At 48.3% G+C, this 21,736-nt stretch overlaps 1 protein-coding gene across 7 annotated transcripts in view; it reads right to left on the bottom strand.

Moving 5' to 3' along the window:
- Msn (serine/threonine-protein kinase msn) overlaps nucleotides 1–21,736 on the bottom strand; it is a 45,859-nt gene that overhangs the window by 8,067 nt on the left and 16,056 nt on the right. The window contains exons 17-28 of one of the 7 annotated variants that reach the window (XM_077699430.1): nucleotides 20,097–20,238; nucleotides 19,162–19,689; nucleotides 17,716–17,865; nucleotides 13,349–13,622; nucleotides 10,068–10,279; nucleotides 9,478–9,544; nucleotides 8,503–8,571; nucleotides 7,768–7,937; nucleotides 5,925–6,005; nucleotides 2,110–2,130; nucleotides 1,329–1,407; nucleotides 300–380 (exon numbers count right to left, since the gene is read on the bottom strand). In XM_077699430.1, coding sequence (XP_077555556.1) covers nucleotides 300–380; nucleotides 1,329–1,407; nucleotides 2,110–2,130; nucleotides 5,925–6,005; nucleotides 7,768–7,937; nucleotides 8,503–8,571; nucleotides 9,478–9,544; nucleotides 10,068–10,279; nucleotides 13,349–13,622; nucleotides 17,716–17,865; nucleotides 19,162–19,689; nucleotides 20,097–20,238 — 1,874 coding nt within the window. The remainder of the gene's footprint in view (nucleotides 1–299; nucleotides 381–1,328; nucleotides 1,408–2,109; nucleotides 2,131–5,924; nucleotides 6,006–7,767; nucleotides 7,938–8,502; nucleotides 8,572–9,477; nucleotides 9,545–10,067; nucleotides 10,280–13,348; nucleotides 13,623–17,715; nucleotides 17,866–19,161; nucleotides 19,690–20,096; nucleotides 20,239–21,736) is intronic. The other 6 variants (XM_077699433.1, XM_077699431.1, XM_077699436.1 and 3 more) reach the window with 6 other exon arrangements.

The following is a 21,736-nucleotide window of genomic DNA, read 5'->3' as shown; positions in this document are numbered from 1 at the left end:
GAATAACAATATGTACTTTACTGCAACAACGAAGTAAAAAAGCTCTGCACTGAACGTTACAAGGCATGCCTGAGTGTTACGAGTTGCTTGTTCTGGCTGCTCCTGTTGCGAGCTGGCACAGTCGTCTGATATACCCTTACATTAAATAAGAGCGGTTTGAAACTACATGTCCAAAAAGTTGCACAATCAAGCCGGCTTACGAATTTTGGATTTAGAAGATTCTAAAATTTCGTGAGTACAATTAAATACAGCAGGCAGACATAGCGGAAACCCACTGCTACAATCAGATAAGGGCTCACCAACTGAGGTGGGCATCTCTCCCCACTGCAGGACAATGTTCTTGCTAACTCGGCCGTAAATGCTCACGTAAACGCCTTCATCTGAAAGGAGAAGGGCAAGAACAAACAGTTGCAGTTGGTTAATGTACCGAGTAGGGCTCGTTGGAGCAACAATGCGAATGGGGAACAAAAGGGGGAAGGGAGGGGGGGGGGGGGGGAAGCTTAAGCACGTAACTTTGACTGACGAGGTTTATTGTGCTGGTTGCAGAAAACACAAGCAGGAAGCAAAACCAGTGACATGGCATGCTGATCTTGTTTGCCGTGGTAGCAACCAAGAGGACTTGTACTGGAAAAAGGTCCATTAACTACATTCCACAGGTCCTGCTCAGAGCTGCAGAGTAGTTTTGAATGTTATATTTAATAGATGGCGCAACTGTTCCGTCGCACTTAGAGTTCCTGTATATCGCGTAGTGCGAGAGTTGCGCGTCTGATTGCCACATGCCGTGGGTTCCAGTTCGACAGAAAGCCCGTTTTCAGTGCTGCGCACTGTCAGTTCTACTCAACTGGGCATCGGCGGTTATGGAAGCGGCGGCAGCTCATCTGATAAGCGGTCCAATATCGTGCGCCAGTTTTTGCCCGGCCGCTCCTCGCCACTCCTCGTCGCCGCTTCCACACTGGCGCGGAGGCGAGGCGGCAGCTTTTTCACGCGTGAAGGGTGGCTTTTCCGCACGACCTGGAACGCAAGATGGCGGATGGACGCGCAGCTCTGCTCCCCTAGGGGAGCTATATACAGGAACTCTAGTCGCACTGAGCCAATGATTATCACCGCAAGCTTGGGCGTGATCATTAGGTGAGAAAAATGCATCATCACAGAGGCCAATGCACAAATATGTTTTTTGATGAATTTCTTCAGCAGCTACTTTGCTTCCTCAGCCACCCTCTGAAAACAGCAAATCTGTGGTCCCGATGTGACCCAATTTTACGATGCATTTTTGGGTGCCGCCGTGCGGCCATTAGGGTGAAGGAGAAAGTGCGATGAAAGCCTCTCACTGTCGTAGCAGAGCAGGAGCTGGACGCCCTTGGAGTTTGGAAGGGTCACAATGGTGTGCGGGGTGATCTGGCTCTGGTTCTGAAACGCCACAGCAGAACCACACCCGAGTCAGGGACGAGCAACAATGCTCGTGCAGAAGAACAAGAGAACGGCTTCGACAAACATCTCAACACACACCGGGCCAGCAAAGATTACGCCTCATCATATTCAACCTTGTTGGGTTCAGTGCAGATCACTTCAAGTGTAGCAGGGCTTGAAGTTTGGTTGCACATTTGTTCTCTGCATGCCAACTTGAAGTGCACAAATGAAAAAGAAACAAGAACGGCTTAAAGACAAAAGTCTCCCTTAACAGAAACACCAACTGAATGTCGTATTTAAGATTAGGATATTTACACAATACTCGGAACAGAAATTTTCCACTGTAAATACCAATATCAGAAAACAAAAGAAAACCTCATGCAGTGGCAAGTTCGGGCACAAACAAACGATGCACTTGCAGTAAGGCAAACCTCTGAAACCACCCAGATAATTTCTGCACACACAGACACCATGAGAGAGGCGATGTGGGTGCTTCTGACTGCAGTGCGTGTGCTGCCTTTACACTCCCACCTGTGCTGTTCTTATGGCTGGCTTCAGAAGTCTGACAACGTGCTCACTAGTGCAAGGTACTCATACACAGCATGCCTGGCTACAGTGCAGTCAACGGCTCTAGCAGCTGACCCCGGGATGTGCTCAGTGTGCAAACCAAGTGCTGACTAGTGGCTAGCAGCTAGTGCTTACCCCCACAGACCGCTCTTGAAACTGCTCCATGACGGCACAAGAGAAGAAAGCATATGCCAAAGAAACACACGTTAAACAAATCTTTTGTCACAACTTTAGCGGCACTTGGCAGCAAAGCGGCATGTAATAACAACCTTCATAAGGCTCTTGGGACTGATGAGCCACTGATACAAAGCATTAACTCGCCTCTCCCGCAATTAGATCACTTAGTACGTGAAGAAGAACAGCCCAGGAGCTATCTGGGTCTAAATGTCCCAAAACTTTGCCATTAAAGCAGGTACAGGATCACTGTGCTTCATATATGGCTTTCGAGGCAAAGAAAACGCCCCACTGATATAACGGAGCCATCGTCTGTACAATAATTGTTCCTTTGTGGAGCCTCTGCAGCCCATGTGAAATTGTTAGAATAGAAAAGGTTCCACATACATGGAAACCTTACTTGGTGTTTTATAGGCTGCTTATTCTATTCTTTGAAACCATAGAGAGCCCTGCCCATCAGCCTGCGCACAAAAAGACCAAACTTGTGGGGGTTCAATCATGATTCAACGGTGTTGCCAAATTAAAACGGCTTCCCCACACCAGCCGCTGGTCAAAATTTCACCAGATTTCACCAGCACTAAAATACTGTAGTTATAACGTATTTCTGGCTCCTGAACTTTTCTCTGCATTCAGCATACCAAAACAGTCTTGAGGAAGGTGTTTTTGTTGCTTTTGTTCATCCCATCACAGAGAGGGCGATCGGATTACCTCCAATTAGGTAAGCAAAATAGGTTTGAGCAAAGTGAAATATAATTTCTTCATATTTGTCGCAGTCCCAGTTAAAAGGACACTTACTCCATTTTCAGTCGGCATATACATGCTCGCACAGGAAGTTACCGCGCACCCAATACAGTGCTCGCTGTGCTGTTTGCCTATCTTGATATTCAAACATAAGACGTGGTGCAATGTGCATTTCTCTGAAGTTATTATGTGAGCATTTAATATATTTCACTGGTCATTGTACAATCAACATGCCAAACAAAACAGGTTAATTAGTTGGGGTGTGGGATGTGTTGCATCGAGAATTTTGAGGGATGTTATTCACTGTGGCTTGTTCGAAATACAAAATGTGACACTTGACTTTTCAATACTTCCAAGAGGTGGTAAAAACCAAGAATACTTATCGAGCACGTTAAAACACAGATGCAGACCAGTAATGTGAGTCACACATGGTGTTCAGGTGCTGGAGAAGCTTCTATTCAGGAAAGAAAACCAAGGTTCAAAGCAGTTACAAACTTTTTTCACCACTTTTCACCAGATGTCTGGTGCAGCTGTAACCAGCAGCCACTCTATTTCACCAGATTTTTACATCTGGTGCTGAATTTCACCATTTGGCAACACTAAGGCCAGTACCTACCTCATCTTGGGGCGAAAAGTTGCGTGTTCATTTTTAATGCGCAAGCACTCTTTTGCGAGTGCTCTAGCAAAATCTGTCCATAACAGGAAAAACATGATGAATTATATCTGCAAAATAGAGTGGAATCTCGATGATACGATTCTGGGTGATACGAATTTCGGGATGATACAAATTTCTGAGAAGTCCTGCAATGAGAAGCATTGTTTGCAATGGGCAAAATTTCGGCTATTACGAACGACCCTGCGCGGCCCAGCGGATGATACGAACGAGCTGGCGAGGTGCCTCACTGCAAAGCAAGCAGGTGATGGCAACGTATGGCCTTTCTCTCCCCTCTTTGTCACTCTTTCTCCGGGAACAGCCGGGCTGTTGTTTTGTTGTATGAGCGCACACGGCGCACCGAGTCTACCGCGGCCATGCCACCAGAGAGAGAACAACGCCTTGATGGCCATGGACAGGCAGTGATGCAGTCAAGTAGCGACATTCAGTTCAGTTGCTGGAGTGCCTTTGCAATGCGCCGCTCCTCGCCGTTGCTGCTGTCTGCTCACGGTGGATGTTCGGTTGCTGATATGTGTGTGCAAGGCTTTTACTGTAAATAGGCTTCTTCCAACCAAATCAACCAGGCTGCCAGCTTTGTCGCACAGTCGACAGCGAACCGAAAAGGAAGTGCAGCGACTTGGCAAAAGAGCTCAGCCTGCCACCGTCGACGTTGTGCACCATTGTTGGGCAACGGGACATGCTTTTGCAAAACGTGCAGCACTTCAGCGTGAACGTCAAGCAGGCCAAGACAGCTGAGCATGCAAAGCTTGAAGACATTCTCCTGATGTGGTTCAAGGAAGTTACTACGGCTGGAGTGAACATAGACAGAAAAGTGCTCCGGGAGAAAGCCGATGACATCGCCCTTTTGCTTGGCATTGAAAACTTTCAGTCCTCTTGCGAGAGAGTTCACCGTTTCAATCAGCGGCATGGTCTTGCATACTAAGGAAAGAAGGTGGACGACTCAGTGGTCAGCGACTGGATGGCCGACATTCTGCCGGCGCTTCTATCGGAGTACGAAGCACTGGACGCATTCAACGCAGATGAGGCAGGGCTTTTTTTTAATTTGCAACCCAACAAAAGCTTGTGCTCAAGAGGAGGAGCTTTTCAAGGTGGACAAAACAGTAAGCAAAGAGTAACTGTGCTCTTCTGCTGTAACGCACGCGGGTCGAAGAAGCTGAAGCTAACGGTCATCGGGAGGTCACAAAAGCAGAGGTGATTAAAAACACAGCCAGTTTGCCTTGCCTGAGCAAGGTGAACAAGGAAGTGTGGATGACCGCCGAATTGTTCAGGGAATTCCTTAGGCAGTTGGACCGCAAGATGGCAAGTAAAAATAGAAAAGTTTTGCTTTTCATTGACTAGTGCTTGGCTCTCCTCGTTTGAAGAACCACTGGCTATTGAAGAGTGGGACCAGCTTGGCGTGGAATGGTCGGCGCACGATTTTGTCACCGTCGACAACAATCTCGCCACTTGCGGTGTCAGGACGACTGAGGTGAAGGATTTGGAGCAGCAGTCGGATAGTGACGGCGAGGACTGTGGTGGAAGTGAACTAGCACCATCGACAAGCGAAACCCTGCAAGCCCTTGACATGTTGCGGCGTGCAGTAAGCTTGTGCACTGTGAATGAGGAGACGAGTGCGACATTTTATGCACACCAAAAAGGACTGCTCGGCAACATGAACGTAGGGAGGGGGAAAAAGCAGAACAGCACGGATTTCTTCATGCGAAAACAAGAAAGAAATAAACGAAAACTTGTTTCTTTTTGGTGCTCAATTTTTTGGTCTGTGTTGGTTCATATGAATTTAGGACGATACGAATATTTTTTAGGGTCTCGCGAGATTCGTATCTTCGAGATTCCGCTGTATATGCATAATTGGTCAAGTTTAAGACATCCAATCAATGTAATATGGCAAATGTAGATGATTGGTATCTCAAAAAAAGGAATAATAAAATAACTGACATGATGCACTAGAAATGCATTCGTATATAGTAGTGAAGCTGCCTCTAAAGGGGGACTGTGTAGAGTGCATCGTCGGCATACTTGGGGCCTTATACTTTGATATGACCTCGTACGGTTCTGCTGGTAAAATATCTTTGCAGCATTGCATTTGTGTATGATAGTAAAGCTGACTTTAAAGGGCTAAGTCTGAGGCGGAGCGGCTGGAAAGGCTGCTGATGCATTAGCAAGATAATTCCCAGAAATTTTGTACCATTCTGTTCTTTGCTTCGTTATGCATGAGCTTGAAGTTCCATTATGATGGCTTCAACAAGAAAATGCGTCCTTTGGGCAATGGGAATGAAGGAAATGAATTATTTCATGCCCGAGCAGTATGATACTAGCACGTAAAGCACAGTGAACTAGCAATGCCCCCAACATGCAAGCTTACATGTGAAGGAATGTAGACATCGTAGACAGCTCCAGAGTCTAAGTCCACAGCATGGAATCCTTGGCAAGAGCCGTACACCACCTGCAATGAAATCACAAGACGCGTGCGGCTAGTACTTCAAGCAAATAAAACACAAATGCAACAAGAATCAAGTTGCTAACATTTCCAACCTGAGGGGAAAAATTAGGTGCAAAAAAAATGGAACAATTGAAAGTGCACCAAAGTTTCCAGCCCCTTGACCTCAACCGCTCTTATCTAGTTTATTTTAAAGTTCGAGCTTCATGCCTTATTAATGAAAATGTGGCATCAATAGACAGTTCTAGTTTCACATACATAGAACTTTCACGGGTGACCAACGTGCATGCTCAGAACGCAAAGGGCCTATGTGAGGCTCACGTACATACGCGGGATTTGAATTTTTATGCTGCAGTGTTCACGTTGCTTCCGTACGTAGAGTTGACCAACACGATGGCGCCCTGCCCTCCCACTTTGCAGTGAAAACAGCTTTGTTGCTAATTCCTCGGTGCGATATCGTGTTCTAAGCTGTTGATTTCGCCTTCAATTTGCCCATTCTTACACTTACCCGAAGTTTAAATCGACAAACAGCTTTTGTTTTTCAGACAGAAGAGCCATTTTTCAGCTGTTAAGCCTGACGAAGTAGGGTTTGCGTCGTCATAGCAACGGGCTTGCATCCAAACGCCCTATCCCTGTGTCCTTTTCTCCCCTCTCTTACAGGTGGCCTGATCTGCACACAAGCAGATGCGGCCCGATGTTTTCAGAGTCAATGGGATAATCATGTTAAACGGGCACTAAAGGACGAAAAACTTTTTCTTTTACCTGAAAGATCGCAGTCTGTATTCGACAACGAAATGCTCTTCATTGTTTAGAAGTAAAACAAGGCTGGCATTTCTCTCTCCCTGTCCCTCTAAAGTTTCTATGCAACTAGAACAGTGAGACACAAATGAAGAAAGCCAAGCACTTCCCACATGCTGATCCACGAGCTGCTGTCATCTAGGAGGTGCAGAGAGTATGGGCAGTAAGCCGACAGTGAAAGCTGTCACATATTTTACATATACACGTTGCTTCTTTACTTTAATTTCCAAAAATTGGCTGAACAAGCTCCGCCAGTCGTGTTTTGCTATTGACATTTGTGATGTCAAAAGTAGCAGTGTGGAAAAATGTATGATGTCACTATGCCAGTTTTGGTGCTTTTGGAATTTTCTGCCCCGCTAAACGACTGCTGGCTACTACAAGTGGCCTATTTTCACTCTCAGCACTGCAATGAACTGGTACACACCACACTTTTTTACACATTTTACAGCTCCCTTATTGTGAATGCAGTGTGCAAATGGGATAGGGTGCTGCTGAAATGACTTGCGCAACAAAAGCATCCCACCATCCTACCCCTCAACACTGCTTACAAAAATGCGTAAATCTGCCTTTAGCCTTACAAACTGTATGTGCTTCCACTCTTGGTAAAAAAACTTTAATCAAGAGTTCTGTTTTACTAAATGCTCACAGCACTCAGACTTCCAGCTTGCTGACAATTGCAATGTCAAATAATAACCCCCCTCCTTCGTTATGCCAGACATGGCACCTGTTACTCAACCACCTTCAAGGCTTCCCACAGGTCACCAGAACAGACTGCACAGCCAGCATAATTCATGTAGCTGATCTCTCTCTCCCTCTCCCCACCCACACGCGCTTGCCTACCCACCCACCCCCACCCTCGCGCGCACCCACCCATACAGCCCACACCCATCCACGCACGCACGCGCACACAAACACACACACAAAAAGAAAGCCCGCCAGTGCACAACAGCAGGGAGGGTGGGACACGCACCTTGAGCCGGATGTTCTCCTCGATGGTCATGTCGACCACGAGTGGCTTGTGGACCAGCTCGGGGAAAGACTTGAACGCCATGAACTTGTGGTATGGCTTGGGCGCCCAGGCGTAGATTTCAATGCTGTCCCGCAGCGCTATCACCAGGAACTTGATGCGCTCGTACTTCACTGCAGGGCCACGCCACCGAAGGGAGGGCGGGAGGGAGGGAGGACCACGTTTAGGACACGCCAACTCCCCCACTGGCGGCAATGATGTGTCATGCACCACCACACACCGTGACCCTCGGGGCCTCTCCCCACCTTCTCCTACCCACGACCACTACCTCCGATTCGGAAGCGGGCATGCTCCACGGCACCAGTGGCAAGCAGAGAAAGGGAAACGGGGAGAGCGAGCAAGGCTACCAAGTTACCAAACCGTACGAGTTATGTCCACAGATCATGCAAGAGTAGATGGCCCCTATGTGCTGCAGAGCCTGCAAACCTGGTATGAAATGAAAAGCCACCACTAATGACCAAGCAGGGTGCCACAAATGGCACTGACGGCGAGAAAGACAAGGCCACCTCAACGGTCATGCGCTTGCAACAGCCACACGGAGACCAGGGAAGAAGGAGCAGACACATCCTCTCGCTACATGAAGGCCATCCAGAGCCACAAGCAGCCAGGAGAAAAAGGACAGCAGAAAAGCCAGGCCAAGGAAAAGGTCCAAGCAGAGGGGATGAAAGCTCTAGTTACCGTTGCCACTCCAAATTCGAAAGGTATTTTCCCACTCCTTTAGATCATGTTGGGGAATTGACCACACCACTGCCCTCAGCGAGTCACGGCGGGGACAGAGAGAAGAAAGCCAGGGGGGAGCAGAAGGGGAAGAGAGAAAAAAGAAAACCGCCGTCAGAGGAGGAAGGCCGCCTGCTGGTGCAGCGCAGCACCTCACAGAGCAGGACTGTCCTACAGAAACACTGCACATGCACAGCTGGGGACGGATAAGACAAAAAAAGCCTGCAACTCAACATGTTCCCTGCTGCGAAAACAGAAACAAAAGGGGCCCCTTTCCCATCTTGCAAGTCCCACTAGGTTTCGTGCTCACTATAATGTTGATACGGCACATAATGTCAAAGGTCTTAACAGTTAACGCAGCAGAAGTGCAATCAGGCTGGGGAATCAAAGTGTCGACTGGCCATTACAATTGCCCAGTGTCAGTTGCACAAAGGTAACCTAGATGCACCCTATAGCACAAGCTCTGCCACTTTTGTGAAGGCTCCAAAACCAAACACCCACTGACCCAGATGGGCAGTTTTTTGAGACACTCGCACATTTCAATCACTCGAACCGCAACTGCCCCCAAAGTCCTTCACGGCAATCCACAAACGGGACAAGTGGTGCGGTCAACACCCCACCGGATACGAGTGACTAGACCGAGGCCAGTGGCAGCGGCAAACCATCTTTCTGTTTGAGCCACACGTACGTCCTGGATAGGCAGCCAAGGACCGTATTCTCATCGGACAAAACTAAAGAGGTGGGGTGATCACGCACACATACACACAAAAAGAGGAGAGCATGGGAGCGGCGGCGGCAGCAGCAGCGGAAAGGGTACAACAAAGTAAAAGCTTACAGTTTACAGACCTCAAAGTAAAAGGCATGTGCTACACTACCTATCCATTTATAAAAACATGCATCAAGCACCGCGTGAATGTCATGTCAGAAGCTGCTCACCTATCTTGAAGTGCACTGCACCATGGAGGTCCCCGACATTTATCCAGCCGTTGCGCTTTTCCACTTGCTGCAAACGGGGGCATGGAAACACAGCATGACATAAACAATGCTTAAAATGCAAGCTATGGCAGAAAAGCCACTGTGTGCGGATTCAGCGCCCTTTTTTGAACACACTGCCTACCCTGCTCCTCTAAAATAGTACTCAAACTCCTAGGAATGCACGAAAATAGCACCCACAAATTTAACGGTCAGTGAATGTCTGTTCTTACTGGGCATATGCCATGGCTGAATGCGTGTTTATACAAAGGCAGGCAAAATGCAGAAAGGTCACTGTCAGACTTGTAATGCTTAATGGTGCTTTTGTCTATGCGTGCCATCATTTGAGTAACGATTACAATAGGTAAAAGCAATTGTTACCAGGTGCACTTATGTGCAACATCACAGCTTCTACGATGGCCCAGTTGCAATCGAGTTATTCCTCTAAACGTGCCCAGCGACACGGCACACTCAAAACGGAGGAGGAGGAGGAGAAAAAGGAGGAGGAGGAGGAGGAGGAGGAGGAGGAGGAGGAAGAAAAGGGAGCCACGCACTGCGTCCGTGCGCAGAATCTTGCTCTTGAGCCAGGAGAGGTAGTAGACGCGCACGCGCTGCTTCTTGCCCGAGATGGTGACCAGGATGTTCTGGCCCTCGAGCACCTCCATCTGCTGGAAGCGGCGGCGCGAGATGAGCTGGTACACCTTGCCCTGCCCACTGCGGTCCAGCAGCATCAGGCCGTTCTCCGTGCCAATCAGCAGGTTCACCCCTGCGCCACGAGTGGTGGGTGGTGAGGGGCAGGGGTTTATGCAGGATTTCGATTTTGGGGGGGTTGTATAAATCCCTAAGCAGGGTGCTTGTGGTTGTGGAATCTTTTTGGGGGGGTGTTGACGTCCTTCTGGGGGTGTGTTGGGGGAGGGGGTGTTAGGAGTGTGTGTATCCCTGGTGAGGGGCCTCCAGTGAGCGCATCCAGGCCCGGTATTAGACACACGAGTGAGAAGTCCTAGCGTCCCTCCAGCCAAAATAGTGGCCTTTCCACCCTGGTGTCCTATACTTAGGACATTAACCAAAATTCTTCTACAAAATAAGAGAACAAAACAGCTACTTTTCTGAGGAATAGTTATTCAAGGATGCCTCTTCCGATAGATATCACCACTGTTCGTTTTTTGCTGCAGCTGAACGTTAGAGAGAGGAAGGCATTGCAGTGACGGCCAAACTGACATCCATTGAGACCCCAAGGAATGAAGTCCTAGTTTATTACAAGGCTGTAAATAAAAAAATACCTGAAATACCAGCTCTATCTTTTTTATGTGGGTTCAGTGATTTCCAAAATTTACAAAAACAAGCAAGAAATTTTTCAGCTGGAATTTACCAAAACTGTGTTGTTTCTTTGCACGACAGTGGTTTTGTCTCTGTTTCATTAACGGAGACAAAAACATCAGCTCTTCATTAAAAATTGAAACAGAAGCAAGAAAAAAAAAGCACTCCTGCCCCAGCTAAGGCCAACGAGTCTACAACCATAAATAATTAAACAATTACTAGGTTTCTTCAGTTCATGGTGCTATGGCAGCATGCTGGCAGCTTAAAGGAGCCATGCAGACAAAATGCAAGTTAGGTTCATTCAAAAGATTGGCTCGTTAGAATGATGCTGACACCACTTTTAACATAAACTTCGCTCAAATAAGCTGTATATTAGGAAAAAAGGGAATGGCCATGCGACCCACTAGCTAATTTCTCGCAAACAGAACCTATGAAGTCATACCAGCCAGCTCTGCGATTGGTGGAGGCCGGAAAAAGCAAACGCAAATTAGGCAGAACTTATAAGCTTGCCAAACGAGCTATTTGGACTTAAATTTAGGGCACATTCCTTTTATATCAGTAAGAATGGTGGGACAAACAGTGGAAGTAACAAAAGCACACGTAAACATAGAAGTACTGATGTATACTGCTGTTGGTACTGCGTGCACTAAGGTTCATTTAGATGCACAGCACTGCGGCGCTTTGGGGTTGCCTCAGACGACACTGGCTGATTGACGCAAGTGACGGTTTCTTACATGACCATATTTGTCGAGCGAGCACCATGTTTCACGAAATGATTATTTTCTCCACGAACGAAAACAAGCCAGGTTTAAATACTGTCACAAACAAACTAAAGGCAGAAAACGTCTTGCCGCGGTGTGGTAGCGCCATCTAGGTTGACTAACAGTAAGATGTCTTCGCTCCACACCAAGTTTAGCTGAAAGACCTGTTCTTATGATGTCATTGCAAACGTCGTTCAAACATACATTTTGGCACGAGAATCAAAGCTTTAGCTTAAATTGATTAATTCCGCACTGAATAAAGCATCGTTTGCTTCCGGACAAGCGCTGGGGATACTTTAGAACACGTAATCTTTCGAATAAGACTTCCTGGCATAAAGTTGCTTGCAGTTCTGGCAGCCTGCCAGTAGCCCATGATGCCGATGCAAAGAAAAGCAGAAGAGGCAGGAAGCTACCCAAGAAAAACGAGTGTCTGACTCTCAACCTGCAGGTACCCCACGAAAGTGGAAAAATTTCAAGAAGTCCATTCATAGCCGCTTTCAACATGTGAATCCAAACAGAGAGAGCAGCTATTGGTGTACAAGTCTTATGGGCATAGAGACCCATAGGGACATTAAAGTCAGTGTCGAGAGGGTCTTGCTTGCGGCTGCACTGTATAGCTTCCGCATGCAATGCTTGATTCCACAATTTAGCTGAAGTTTGGAATGCTCAAAAGAAGAGAAAACCTAACGGCATACCTGCCAACCTGGTGACTTGGAAATTCGTAAAACCAGCAGTCCGGGGGGGGGGGGGGGGGGAAGGGGGAAGGGGGAAGGGGGGGGGGGCGGCAGTACAATACAAGTTTAAAAGGATTAACGTTCTGTGCCAAGCGTTCTCACGTTTTCGAAGTGAAATTCACAAGTCTTGAAGAGTAATGAGCAACAAGGAAGGAGGAGCAAATTCTGTTGTGTACGATTTTACAAACACTCGGTACAGTATTGTCGCGGCTTCGCGTCATTGCACTGCGAAGCACGTACCGCGGCCATGCCACAGGTCATAGTGCATTGTCCATGGCAGTCATACGAAGAGCGACGCGAACACGAAGGTCCTAACCGGCCCCCGAACGACGCGCTCTAAACAGGCTGGTCGAGGTGGAAGCGAATTCCAGACATGGATGCGTAGCCCACCCTGAGAAGGTGACAAAGTCGCAGCTTCTGCTGATGATGATAACAAGAGTACGTATTGCCCTTTCGTGGCGGCGCAAGGTGGCACAGTGTCATTTTAATGGACATTCCTTTTTTTTTCGAAAATCAAAATATTTTCCGTAAAATTTCGGGCAAGATTCATAAAATCGTAAGACTGGTCGAAATTCGTACATTTTACGGAAAATTCGGAAGAGTTGGCAGGTATGCATAACGGGCTCTTAGCGGCCACCTTGCATGCCACTGCTGCAACTACTTCAGTGACGTCACACCTTCTGAACTGCTTTTTGATGTTATCCCATTGTCTAATATATAAATTTTCATGTATATCAAAGAAAAGTTGACTTCTGTTTCATGAACATACAGGCCACAGAGGTTAAGCACGTTTAAAATGTGATGAACTTTGCTACCTAGATGTGACAAGTGTCGCCACAACAGCCGCATCAATAAATTAGCAAATCGGCAAGAGGAATTTAAAACTTGGCCTACGAGTCGCAAACCTTGTATACGGCTGAGTGATTAGGCGACGTGTTCGTTTCAGTGGCCCTTAAGGGTCGGGCGAATGGCATTTAACCCAGAGATCACACACAAGGGGCAAGGGAGAGAAGGGGGACTCACCCCAAAGGGCCGCACAGAGGATCTCCGAGTAGAAGCGCTTCTTGTACTTGCGGATCTCCGGGGTGGTGCTGACGGCCTCGTGGGAGGTGGGCGTCACGTTGACGTTGACGTGGGACTCCCGCCGCGGAGAGGGGGCGGGCGGGGCGCCGCCCCCGCCCCCCGCAGTGCTGCCCCCGCCCGCACTAAAGCCAAACGTCAGGAACGAGCGCTGCTTCTGTTGCAACTGCAACTGAGGCGGGGGAGGGGCCACCGCAGGGTTAAGAGCCTGCCGGTACTATCCAGGGGCGGTGGGAAGGGGGAGAGGGAGAAAGAAAAGAGACGGGACGCACACACAGGGCGGTCCGGGCCTTAGGCACACATGCAGGCAGCAGGGCGCCGCTGGAGAGACAAAACGCATGCACACCCTGTCCCCTGGCAGCAGCGGCAGCACAACCTGCACGGCTCAACCAAAACCTGTTAGGGAGGCGAGCAGAGGCAGAACCAAGGGTAGGCAGAACCACGTACGTTAGCTTGGCAAAGCCCCTGGCAAACTGCTGCCGTGCACAAACTCAAGGAAGCAAACTGAAAATGGTGCTCGCAGCAGCTTCACACAGTACATTGCCTCAAAAGGAGGGTTCGTGTGAATTACGTTCATTGTTCACCGCGCTTCTTTACACCCAGAGCTTACTGGTCTGCCTCAAATACTTTTTTCTCACACAAGGTCACTACTGTTTGAACGACTTAGCTTCAGTGATGAACTCATAAAGAACTACCGTATAAGTCAGAATATAGGTTGAGATTTTTACCAAAACATTTACTGAAAAGCCACCCCTCGACCTATAAACCAGTCAGTGGCATAATATTGGTTGTCATCTGGCAACCAGGCAGCCCTTCGGGTCTATCCAAACCACAAAGGCACCTTCGTCGGCGACATCAATCGGACTTGCCGCTATTTCTTTTTAGATGCGACGCTGATAGCATCTCTTGGCGGCCCTGTCCTTCCTGTGTGTGTCTGTCGTCGGCGTCGGCGTCCGCACTCTCCTCCGCTCACCCCCTCTAGGGGCATTGGATTGGCTTGGATAGGATTTGGATTAAAGTGGATTGTGTTGGATTGTGCTGCGTCATAGCCGCGGCAGACGCACTGGCGCCGGCGCGTGCCCAGGTGAGAGCGAACACACTCTCTCAACATCTGCGGGTGTGCAGCCCAGCGCGCTCTCACTCTGCCGGTGGGCGGCGCTGCGCGCGGTGCTGTGCATGTGCAGTACTCTCTCTCTCCGTGGTCTCCTCTCCTTCGGGCGCGCTGCGCATATAACCGGTGTGCTGCTCTCCGGCGGCCTTTCGGTCGACGGTTGCTCTCCGCTTGCGCTTGAACCCCCCTCAGCGTCGCATCACACCAGGGTTCCCGCGAGGGAAGGTGGGCGTAATTTTTTTTTGTTGCTTCTATTGTTGACAATGAGCGTGTGCGTGATATTTTCTTCTTGCTCAAGATAAGTTCAGGCACTTAGTGCCAGTTCATCACATAATTTAAAAGAAACATTATATTGTATGCCCAAGCCAACGGCAACACGTCCAACTAGTGCCGTTCTGTTGTGGCCAAAAAGAGGGCACGCTACTGGTGCAAGCTGAAAAAATAGCTTGGTGTGCAAAGTCTGGAAGACCTTGTTTTGTGGGTGCTGCGCTGTGCACCTAAAACTTGCGGACAAGATGACCACTTTTGTCCACGAGCACTGAGCGACGTCTCTACGAATAATGGCCAGCCACAACACCAAGACTGGTCTGCTGGTCGCCTGCGCAGACCAACTCTCGCGACAGTCTTGCTTGGTGGTCGCTTCCTTGTGAGTGTTTAAGTGCTCCACAAGAAATCACCCGGACTGCACCGAGGACGACTTGCTGTGTAGGTGATGCAGACGCAGACGCAGGCGCAGAGACAGCTGTCTGGCAATATTTCAGACAGCTCTAATGAGTAACCTTAGACAAAAGTGCTTATAGCCTCAATAAAATGGTAATATGCCCGTAATTCTCACTTTCCAATTTTTCAGCCGCAAGGTAAGGGGGTCGACCTATATTCCGACTTAAACGGTAGCGGTGTGCGCACACTCACAAAAAAGTGCATTTTTACAAAATCTTGATGGGTGCCACAACTAAGTATACTGCATGCACTCTACACTGCGCATTAATACCAAATTCAAGCCTCTGCGATGTTGGCCGCCTGCTGCTGCATGAAGTGCACCCCAACATCCAAATAAAATTTCCTTCTAGAATGAAAGTCAGAACAAAGCAACACCATGCAAGGCACTACGACACTCATGGTACTTTGCACCTTTCCACTGCTCTTGCTTAGCACGCTACACAGACAGATTGTCCCCGACATCATTTCCACTTTAGGCAGCAGTAAGTGCAAAGCACAGCTAGGGTGCGCAAATCTGCCTAGCCACTTGCGCCTCGACAAGAGCAAACGTAGGTTAATGCTCATGCACTCGCTTGGTCAAAATGTGAGCGGCTACACAGTGCAGAATGTACTATCTCAAAAAAAAAAAAACAGAAAGAGCAGTAAAAAAAAAAAAAAAGTCACAATGCAACACAAACCATACTTACTTGTGTAATGAATGCACCCTCTATTTCCAATTAAAAGTCCTAAAGCCAACTGCATCGCTTGCAGTGTGCCCCTCTCCTTTCCCCCCCGAAACCAGTTTACTGCTTCCATGCTTTCTGGCCTTCATAACGTTATGGTGACAAAAAAACCAACAAATAGGTCCCTGTTATTACATAAAGCTTGTTTACAGTAAAGCTGCTACAACAATGGCATCTCATACAAGCTCACTTATAACACAATCTGTAGGACAATGAGCAAATTTTGAGTTGCTGTCCGAATTTTGTACACACGCAATGCGAGCCAAGTGACAATTTAAAAGAAAGAAATAGAGACACAGTTTAGCCTATCACATTCCTACTGCTGTGCACATTAAATTTGAACATTGCCAGCGCTCTTCAATGTTTAGTGAGAAAGTAAGAAAGGAGGGCACATTCACTACGCAAGAAAATACGGCATACTAGCGTGCACAACTGGGGAATGTTGCCACACTGTAAAGGCAGGAACTAGTGTAAGGCACAACACCAGTTTCCGTCGCACAGCAGAAGAATAATTAGGTCGTAACAGTCATACTCATAATTATTGTAACCACCGCTACATTTTGACCAGATACCTATGCCACTAAGCACGAATTTTGACAAAAAATGCCATCCACATAAAGGTATTTTTTAAAAAGTGAATGGGACCCATGTCAGCTAATGTGGCTGAATCTGTACAATTGAAGAATAAGCACCGGCATGGTGCTGTAAAGCTTCCATCACTGCTGAAGCAGCATCTTCTAGGCATTGCTTGGAGCACGATTTAGGGACCAACCAGCACTAATCCACACCATCCCACAGTCACCCACCAATAGCATGCTGGTTAAAGAGTCCTTGTCACCCCAAAAAAGTTCCAGCCACATCACCACACCCGTTCCCGACCACCTCCACCCCACATGCTCCCGAGCTATGCTTTTCACCACTCACAGAAATTGCGAAAAATGAGGCATAAAAAGTGACATAATATCATAAGAAAAAGAAAGCACTTTTGCAGTCTTGTAATTTGCAATGCTCACAAGTGGGACCACGAGACAAAACACAAGTCTGGTCCATTTTAGGACTGCCGCAACAGAACAACAGTCATGCCAACCTACACGACAATTTTAAGCTAGACGAAAAGGAAAACAGGTGAAAGGGTGGCGACACACTGGCCATTGTCTTGCACTGCCTCCGCGAAGTCAGAGACACATGCTGCACCATTGTTGCACCAATGGTTGCACATTGCGGTGGTGCTTCTGGTGCCATTTTACTACCGCAAAGAATTCAACACACTCATTACTGCTTTTTATAACCTGACTGATGATGCTTTGGCCCTAGAATGAAGCTGAGCAAACGATCAATGGCTATATACTGCTTAGATAAAATGAGGACGCAAGTTGCCTTCATGGTCCCTTCAAATTTCGAAATGGTAAAAAAAAAAAACTTGCTTAATTTCTATGTTTCATCACACTTCAACAAAAACTGCAACAACACTGCTGTATGCGCTCACCTTTAGCATTTCTTCAGGCAACCGCAACAGAAGATAAAGAAATACAAAAACAGCGTTTCCGACATGTCACTAATCAAGCTTAAGCTGAGTCGCTCTTAGAGTTGGCCTACGATATGGGGCTCCAAAAGGCAAGCAAGAAGCAGGGTGGTGTCTGCAATCTTGCCACTAGTCAGGGTAGGGCTAGGTTTGGGCATCATCAGTGGTGGAGGGCACACAATTAGGCACAGAGCCTCCCTCTCTATCTATCTATAGCAGAGGCGTGCAGGGTTACCTCTTCAGAAGTGGACTTGTCCTGCTGACGCTGCTGTGCATGGCGTGGCAGCAGGTCGGGGAGTTCGCCCCCACTCGACCGGGCACTGGAGAGGTTGCCCGAGGAACTCTGGGACAGGTCAGACCGACCGAGCCGGTCGTCGTGGTTGCCCTAGAGAAGAACACCAAACACGTCCACACAAAGGGGGGCTGTCACTCGAGCACTACGCGATTCTTCTTGGAATAACTTGCAATTTTTACTACTTCACTAACAGCGTATTCACTTTGGTGATAAAGAATATCAAGCACAATGACTCCTCTTATACCACAGTGAAGCTGCTTTTCACATAAAATGTGACACTACTATTTCTGCAGGAATTTTATTTGCTGCTCGACGTTTACAAAAAAGCATTATCAGTTGGCGGCACTGCACGAAGGATCGTATCTGAACTACTCACGAGTTGATTTTTGCGCAAACAGCCAGCAGCCTTCACACACGACAGTTACAAGGTTGAGGAAGAGAAGAGAAGACATTCCAATTAAAAGTGACGACAGAAGCCATGCAAGAGAGAGGAGTCAGAGGAAGAGGTTACTGTAGAGACCTTCACAGAAAAGGAAAGTGTGGTTAGTTGTCAAGAAAGAAGAAACGAGGTTAGCCAGAAGAGAAGGATGCAGTGTCAGTAGTAAGAAGGCGCACAGAAACAGAGTGGTAGATCATGCCAGCATCAGTATTAGAAGGAATGGGCACAACATTGGCGAAAGCTTACAAAAGACGCACGGGCGCTAAATATCACACGACTACAACTGCCGAACAAAAATTTGCACTTGCAAGGATGCTTTACTCCAAGATGAGTAAGAGTGCGTAAGCTGTCTGATCTTAACGTTCATCTCCTTAGTGCAACATAGGCTGCGAACGAGTTACATCCGATGACCGTTTGCCACTGCCAAAAAAAGACACAATAAGCTAGCTAGCATCCTTGCAGCCATAAAATAAGTGGCACGTGGTTAAAGCCACAAGCGATGACACAGTTACATTGCAGTGGGCCCCAGATTCAGGCCATACGTTAATGCACAAGTCTGTACGATATTTACCAAATCCTAACGCACACCCCTTTAACCTATAATGGAAAAAAGGAATGAAGGTGTGTCTGGCAAAAAACATTCGCATCCAAAGCAAATGCGAACCCAGAGCCATTCCAACAACAGTCAACTTAGCAATGTAATGACCAGATCAAAATGGCAGGGTATCGATTAGCAGGTTTACTCTGCAGTGCTCAACAAGTGGTTCAGGTACATTTAAACTTTGCCTGGTATGGCAGTTACAGAGAGGGGCACGCCAGGACTGAGTAGATACAGCAACAGAGATACAAGCGTACAGAAAGCTTAGTTTCCCTCTAGCAACTCAGCGAGCCAGCATCGACAAGCACAAGCTGCAAGCACACCCAAGACTCCTCTGTCCCTCACTGACCTTACTACTTGTCTCTTCCCGCAAAAGAGCAGCATCACCGGTTGAGTTTGCAGGATCTGCTCCCTCGCGACGTGACAACCTTTCGGGGCTGGGAGCATTGGTGGAGGAGGAGTTGAGGGGCGACCTGACCGCAGGGGAAGCTGAGTGCTTGATGAGCCACTCGGCGACCGCAGCCGGGTTTCGGTCTGTCCGTTCGGGGAGCTGCTGCGAGTGCTTCCGCTCCGTTGGCCGGCGCACCTCGTGCCGGCTGGCTACCTCGGATGCCGTCGTGGCCGAGGCGGACGACTCCTTCCGGCGCCCTTTGCTCTCTCGCGGGCGCTCCTTGGGCCGGTGTTGCTGCTGCTGCTGGGACTGGGAGTGGCCAGACCGCCTGGGGTGCTCTTCAGACCGCCTGCTGCCACCGCCGCCGCTCTGCAATGGCAGGTGGCTGCTTGCCGTGGGCACTCTTGCCGCGTGGTCGGCCTTTGGGCCCGCCGCCGATGAATGCCGCTGTTCGTTGTTGCCGCTGCTGCTGCTGCTGCTGGGTATCTGTAAGGTGGCGCCTCTCGTTCAGCTTCCCCCACTACTGTGCACAGCCACTAGCTTACTAGCTTCACACTACTGTGCTCACTAAGCGCTGTGCCGGGATGCAACTGCAGCAAACTGCCTAGACATACTATGACACACAATACACACGCTCGCCCACTCCGATCCCCTAGCAACAATCAACACAGCCCAAACATTTTGGTAATGAGCCTGTGCACGTGAGGGGGCCTGCTAGGAGACGTGAGACTGAAGAGGTGGGCGACACCCGAGGGCATGCAAGAACTGGTGAGGTTAGGGGGCGCCCATCCGTAACCTAGGCCAGACCCACGACCGGACCGAGAGAGCTGGTTGGGCAGAGGTCAAAGAGACAACAAGGCGGGAGAGAAATAGAGGGAGAGGGGGCTTCCAACCCTGCGCATGACCAGGGTGGCGTCGTTGCGGCCTTCCTCTTCGTCGGGGGTCGGAGGAAGGGGCCGGTTGGGGGCCTGGCACATGAGCGGGTCTTCCGAGGCCAGGCAGCGCAGCGTTTCCTGGTTGTAGCCATCAGGAGGGCTGCACATGCGAGAAGGGAGGGCCCCCCCACCCCATTGATGCCTTCACAGAAACACTAGGGAAAGACTGGAACCAGACAAGCCCTCTCACAATCTCATCTGCGTGCCTTACAAGAAATAAACACAACTAAACAAGAAAGATGAAAAACCCCAGGTAAGTCCTTTTAAGTTCTTATGTGCAATCCTTAACCCTTTGAGGGTCGAATTCGGATGAATCTATTTCGAGAAAAAATTGTAATTTTTTTAGGGTGACCATAAAGTGACAAAAAAATCGTTTGTGTTGTTACATATATGTGGTCTATTCACGAGTAATGCAAAAAAAATTCTAAATAAAAACGAGAGAGTAACAAGCTGCACCTTTTGAGTGAATCAAAATCAGATAGACAGACATCAGTACTGCAGGCGCAAAAAGCGGGAAGCGCCCGGAGGCGATACCAAAACCAGCCGCTGTGCGCGCGCGGCCGGATGCAGGAGCGATAGACGGCGCACCGCCCATAAAATACCCCCCCCCCACACCCCCCCAAAGAGAGAGAGAGAGAGAGAGAGAGAGAGAGAGAGAGAGAGAGAGAGAGAGAGAGAGAGAGAGAGAGAGAGAGAGAGAGAGAGAGAGAGAGAGAGAGAGAGAGAGAGAGAGAGAGAGAGAGAGAGAGAGAGAGAGAGAGAGAGAGAGCCTCATCAGTTTCGCAGGCTTGGTTCGTGGCAAGCGCAAGAAGCGAGAGGCGCCCGGGCGCCCAGTGGGCGATACCCAGCGCACCCCCTCGTTAGCGGATGCGCAAGCGATAGCTGGCACGCCACTGAAGTAATTCATAAAAAAATAAAAAGAAGAGCCATCGGCACAAGAAAAAAATTTGACGTATTTCCTAAGTGTGGCAGCACATGCCAAGCAAGAGAAGTTGGCGAAAAAGGGGTGCTTTTTAAAGATACAAGCAATGCCGTACATGTACGTGATTGACCATTTTGAAAGTGTTTGCCGATGCCGTACATGTATGGTCATGACCCTCAAAGGGTTAAAGAAAATAAACAAAAATTCTTCCACGGCACTTGCATATGCTTATGCGCTTTGAACCAATGACTTGTTGAATGGTACACTGCATTTGCACCTCTTTCTTCACTTTCGCTTCTTCAGCTCTTGGTGCAAATTATTCTGACAGGCTCCTTTACGGCAACACTGTGCTTGTGTTTCATTCTTTTTCATTTCAGTCTGCGATTGGATTCTGGCAGATGTGTTTTCGTTTTGTGGCCACCAAGTTGTGTTTTTGGTCGTTTTCATTTTCACTGACATCAAGCTTTGTGTGCACCAGTTTATGGAGGGAAGGGGTTATGTTTTTATTCTCTCTTAACAACAGTGTCCATTTTCTGTATGAATAACTACGCCGGTGTTTCTTTGCAGAATGGAGCACTTAAGGGGGGACGCAGGTCTTAGAATGGCCAAAAATCGCGAAAAATCGTGTTTTGAGAAAAATTCATTTTTGAAGCCTTTGTAACTTCACGAACCTACT

The sequence above is a fragment of the Haemaphysalis longicornis genome, unplaced genomic scaffold (assembly GCF_048455015.1).
Source record: "Haemaphysalis longicornis isolate Haplotype H1 unplaced genomic scaffold, Haemaphysalis longicornis Haplotype H1 scaffold_2, whole genome shotgun sequence".
NCBI classification, from domain to species: Eukaryota; Metazoa; Arthropoda; class Arachnida; order Ixodida; family Ixodidae; genus Haemaphysalis; species Haemaphysalis longicornis.
The sequence above is the reverse complement of the archived record's forward strand: the minus strand, read 5'-3'. Positions and strand labels throughout refer to the sequence as shown.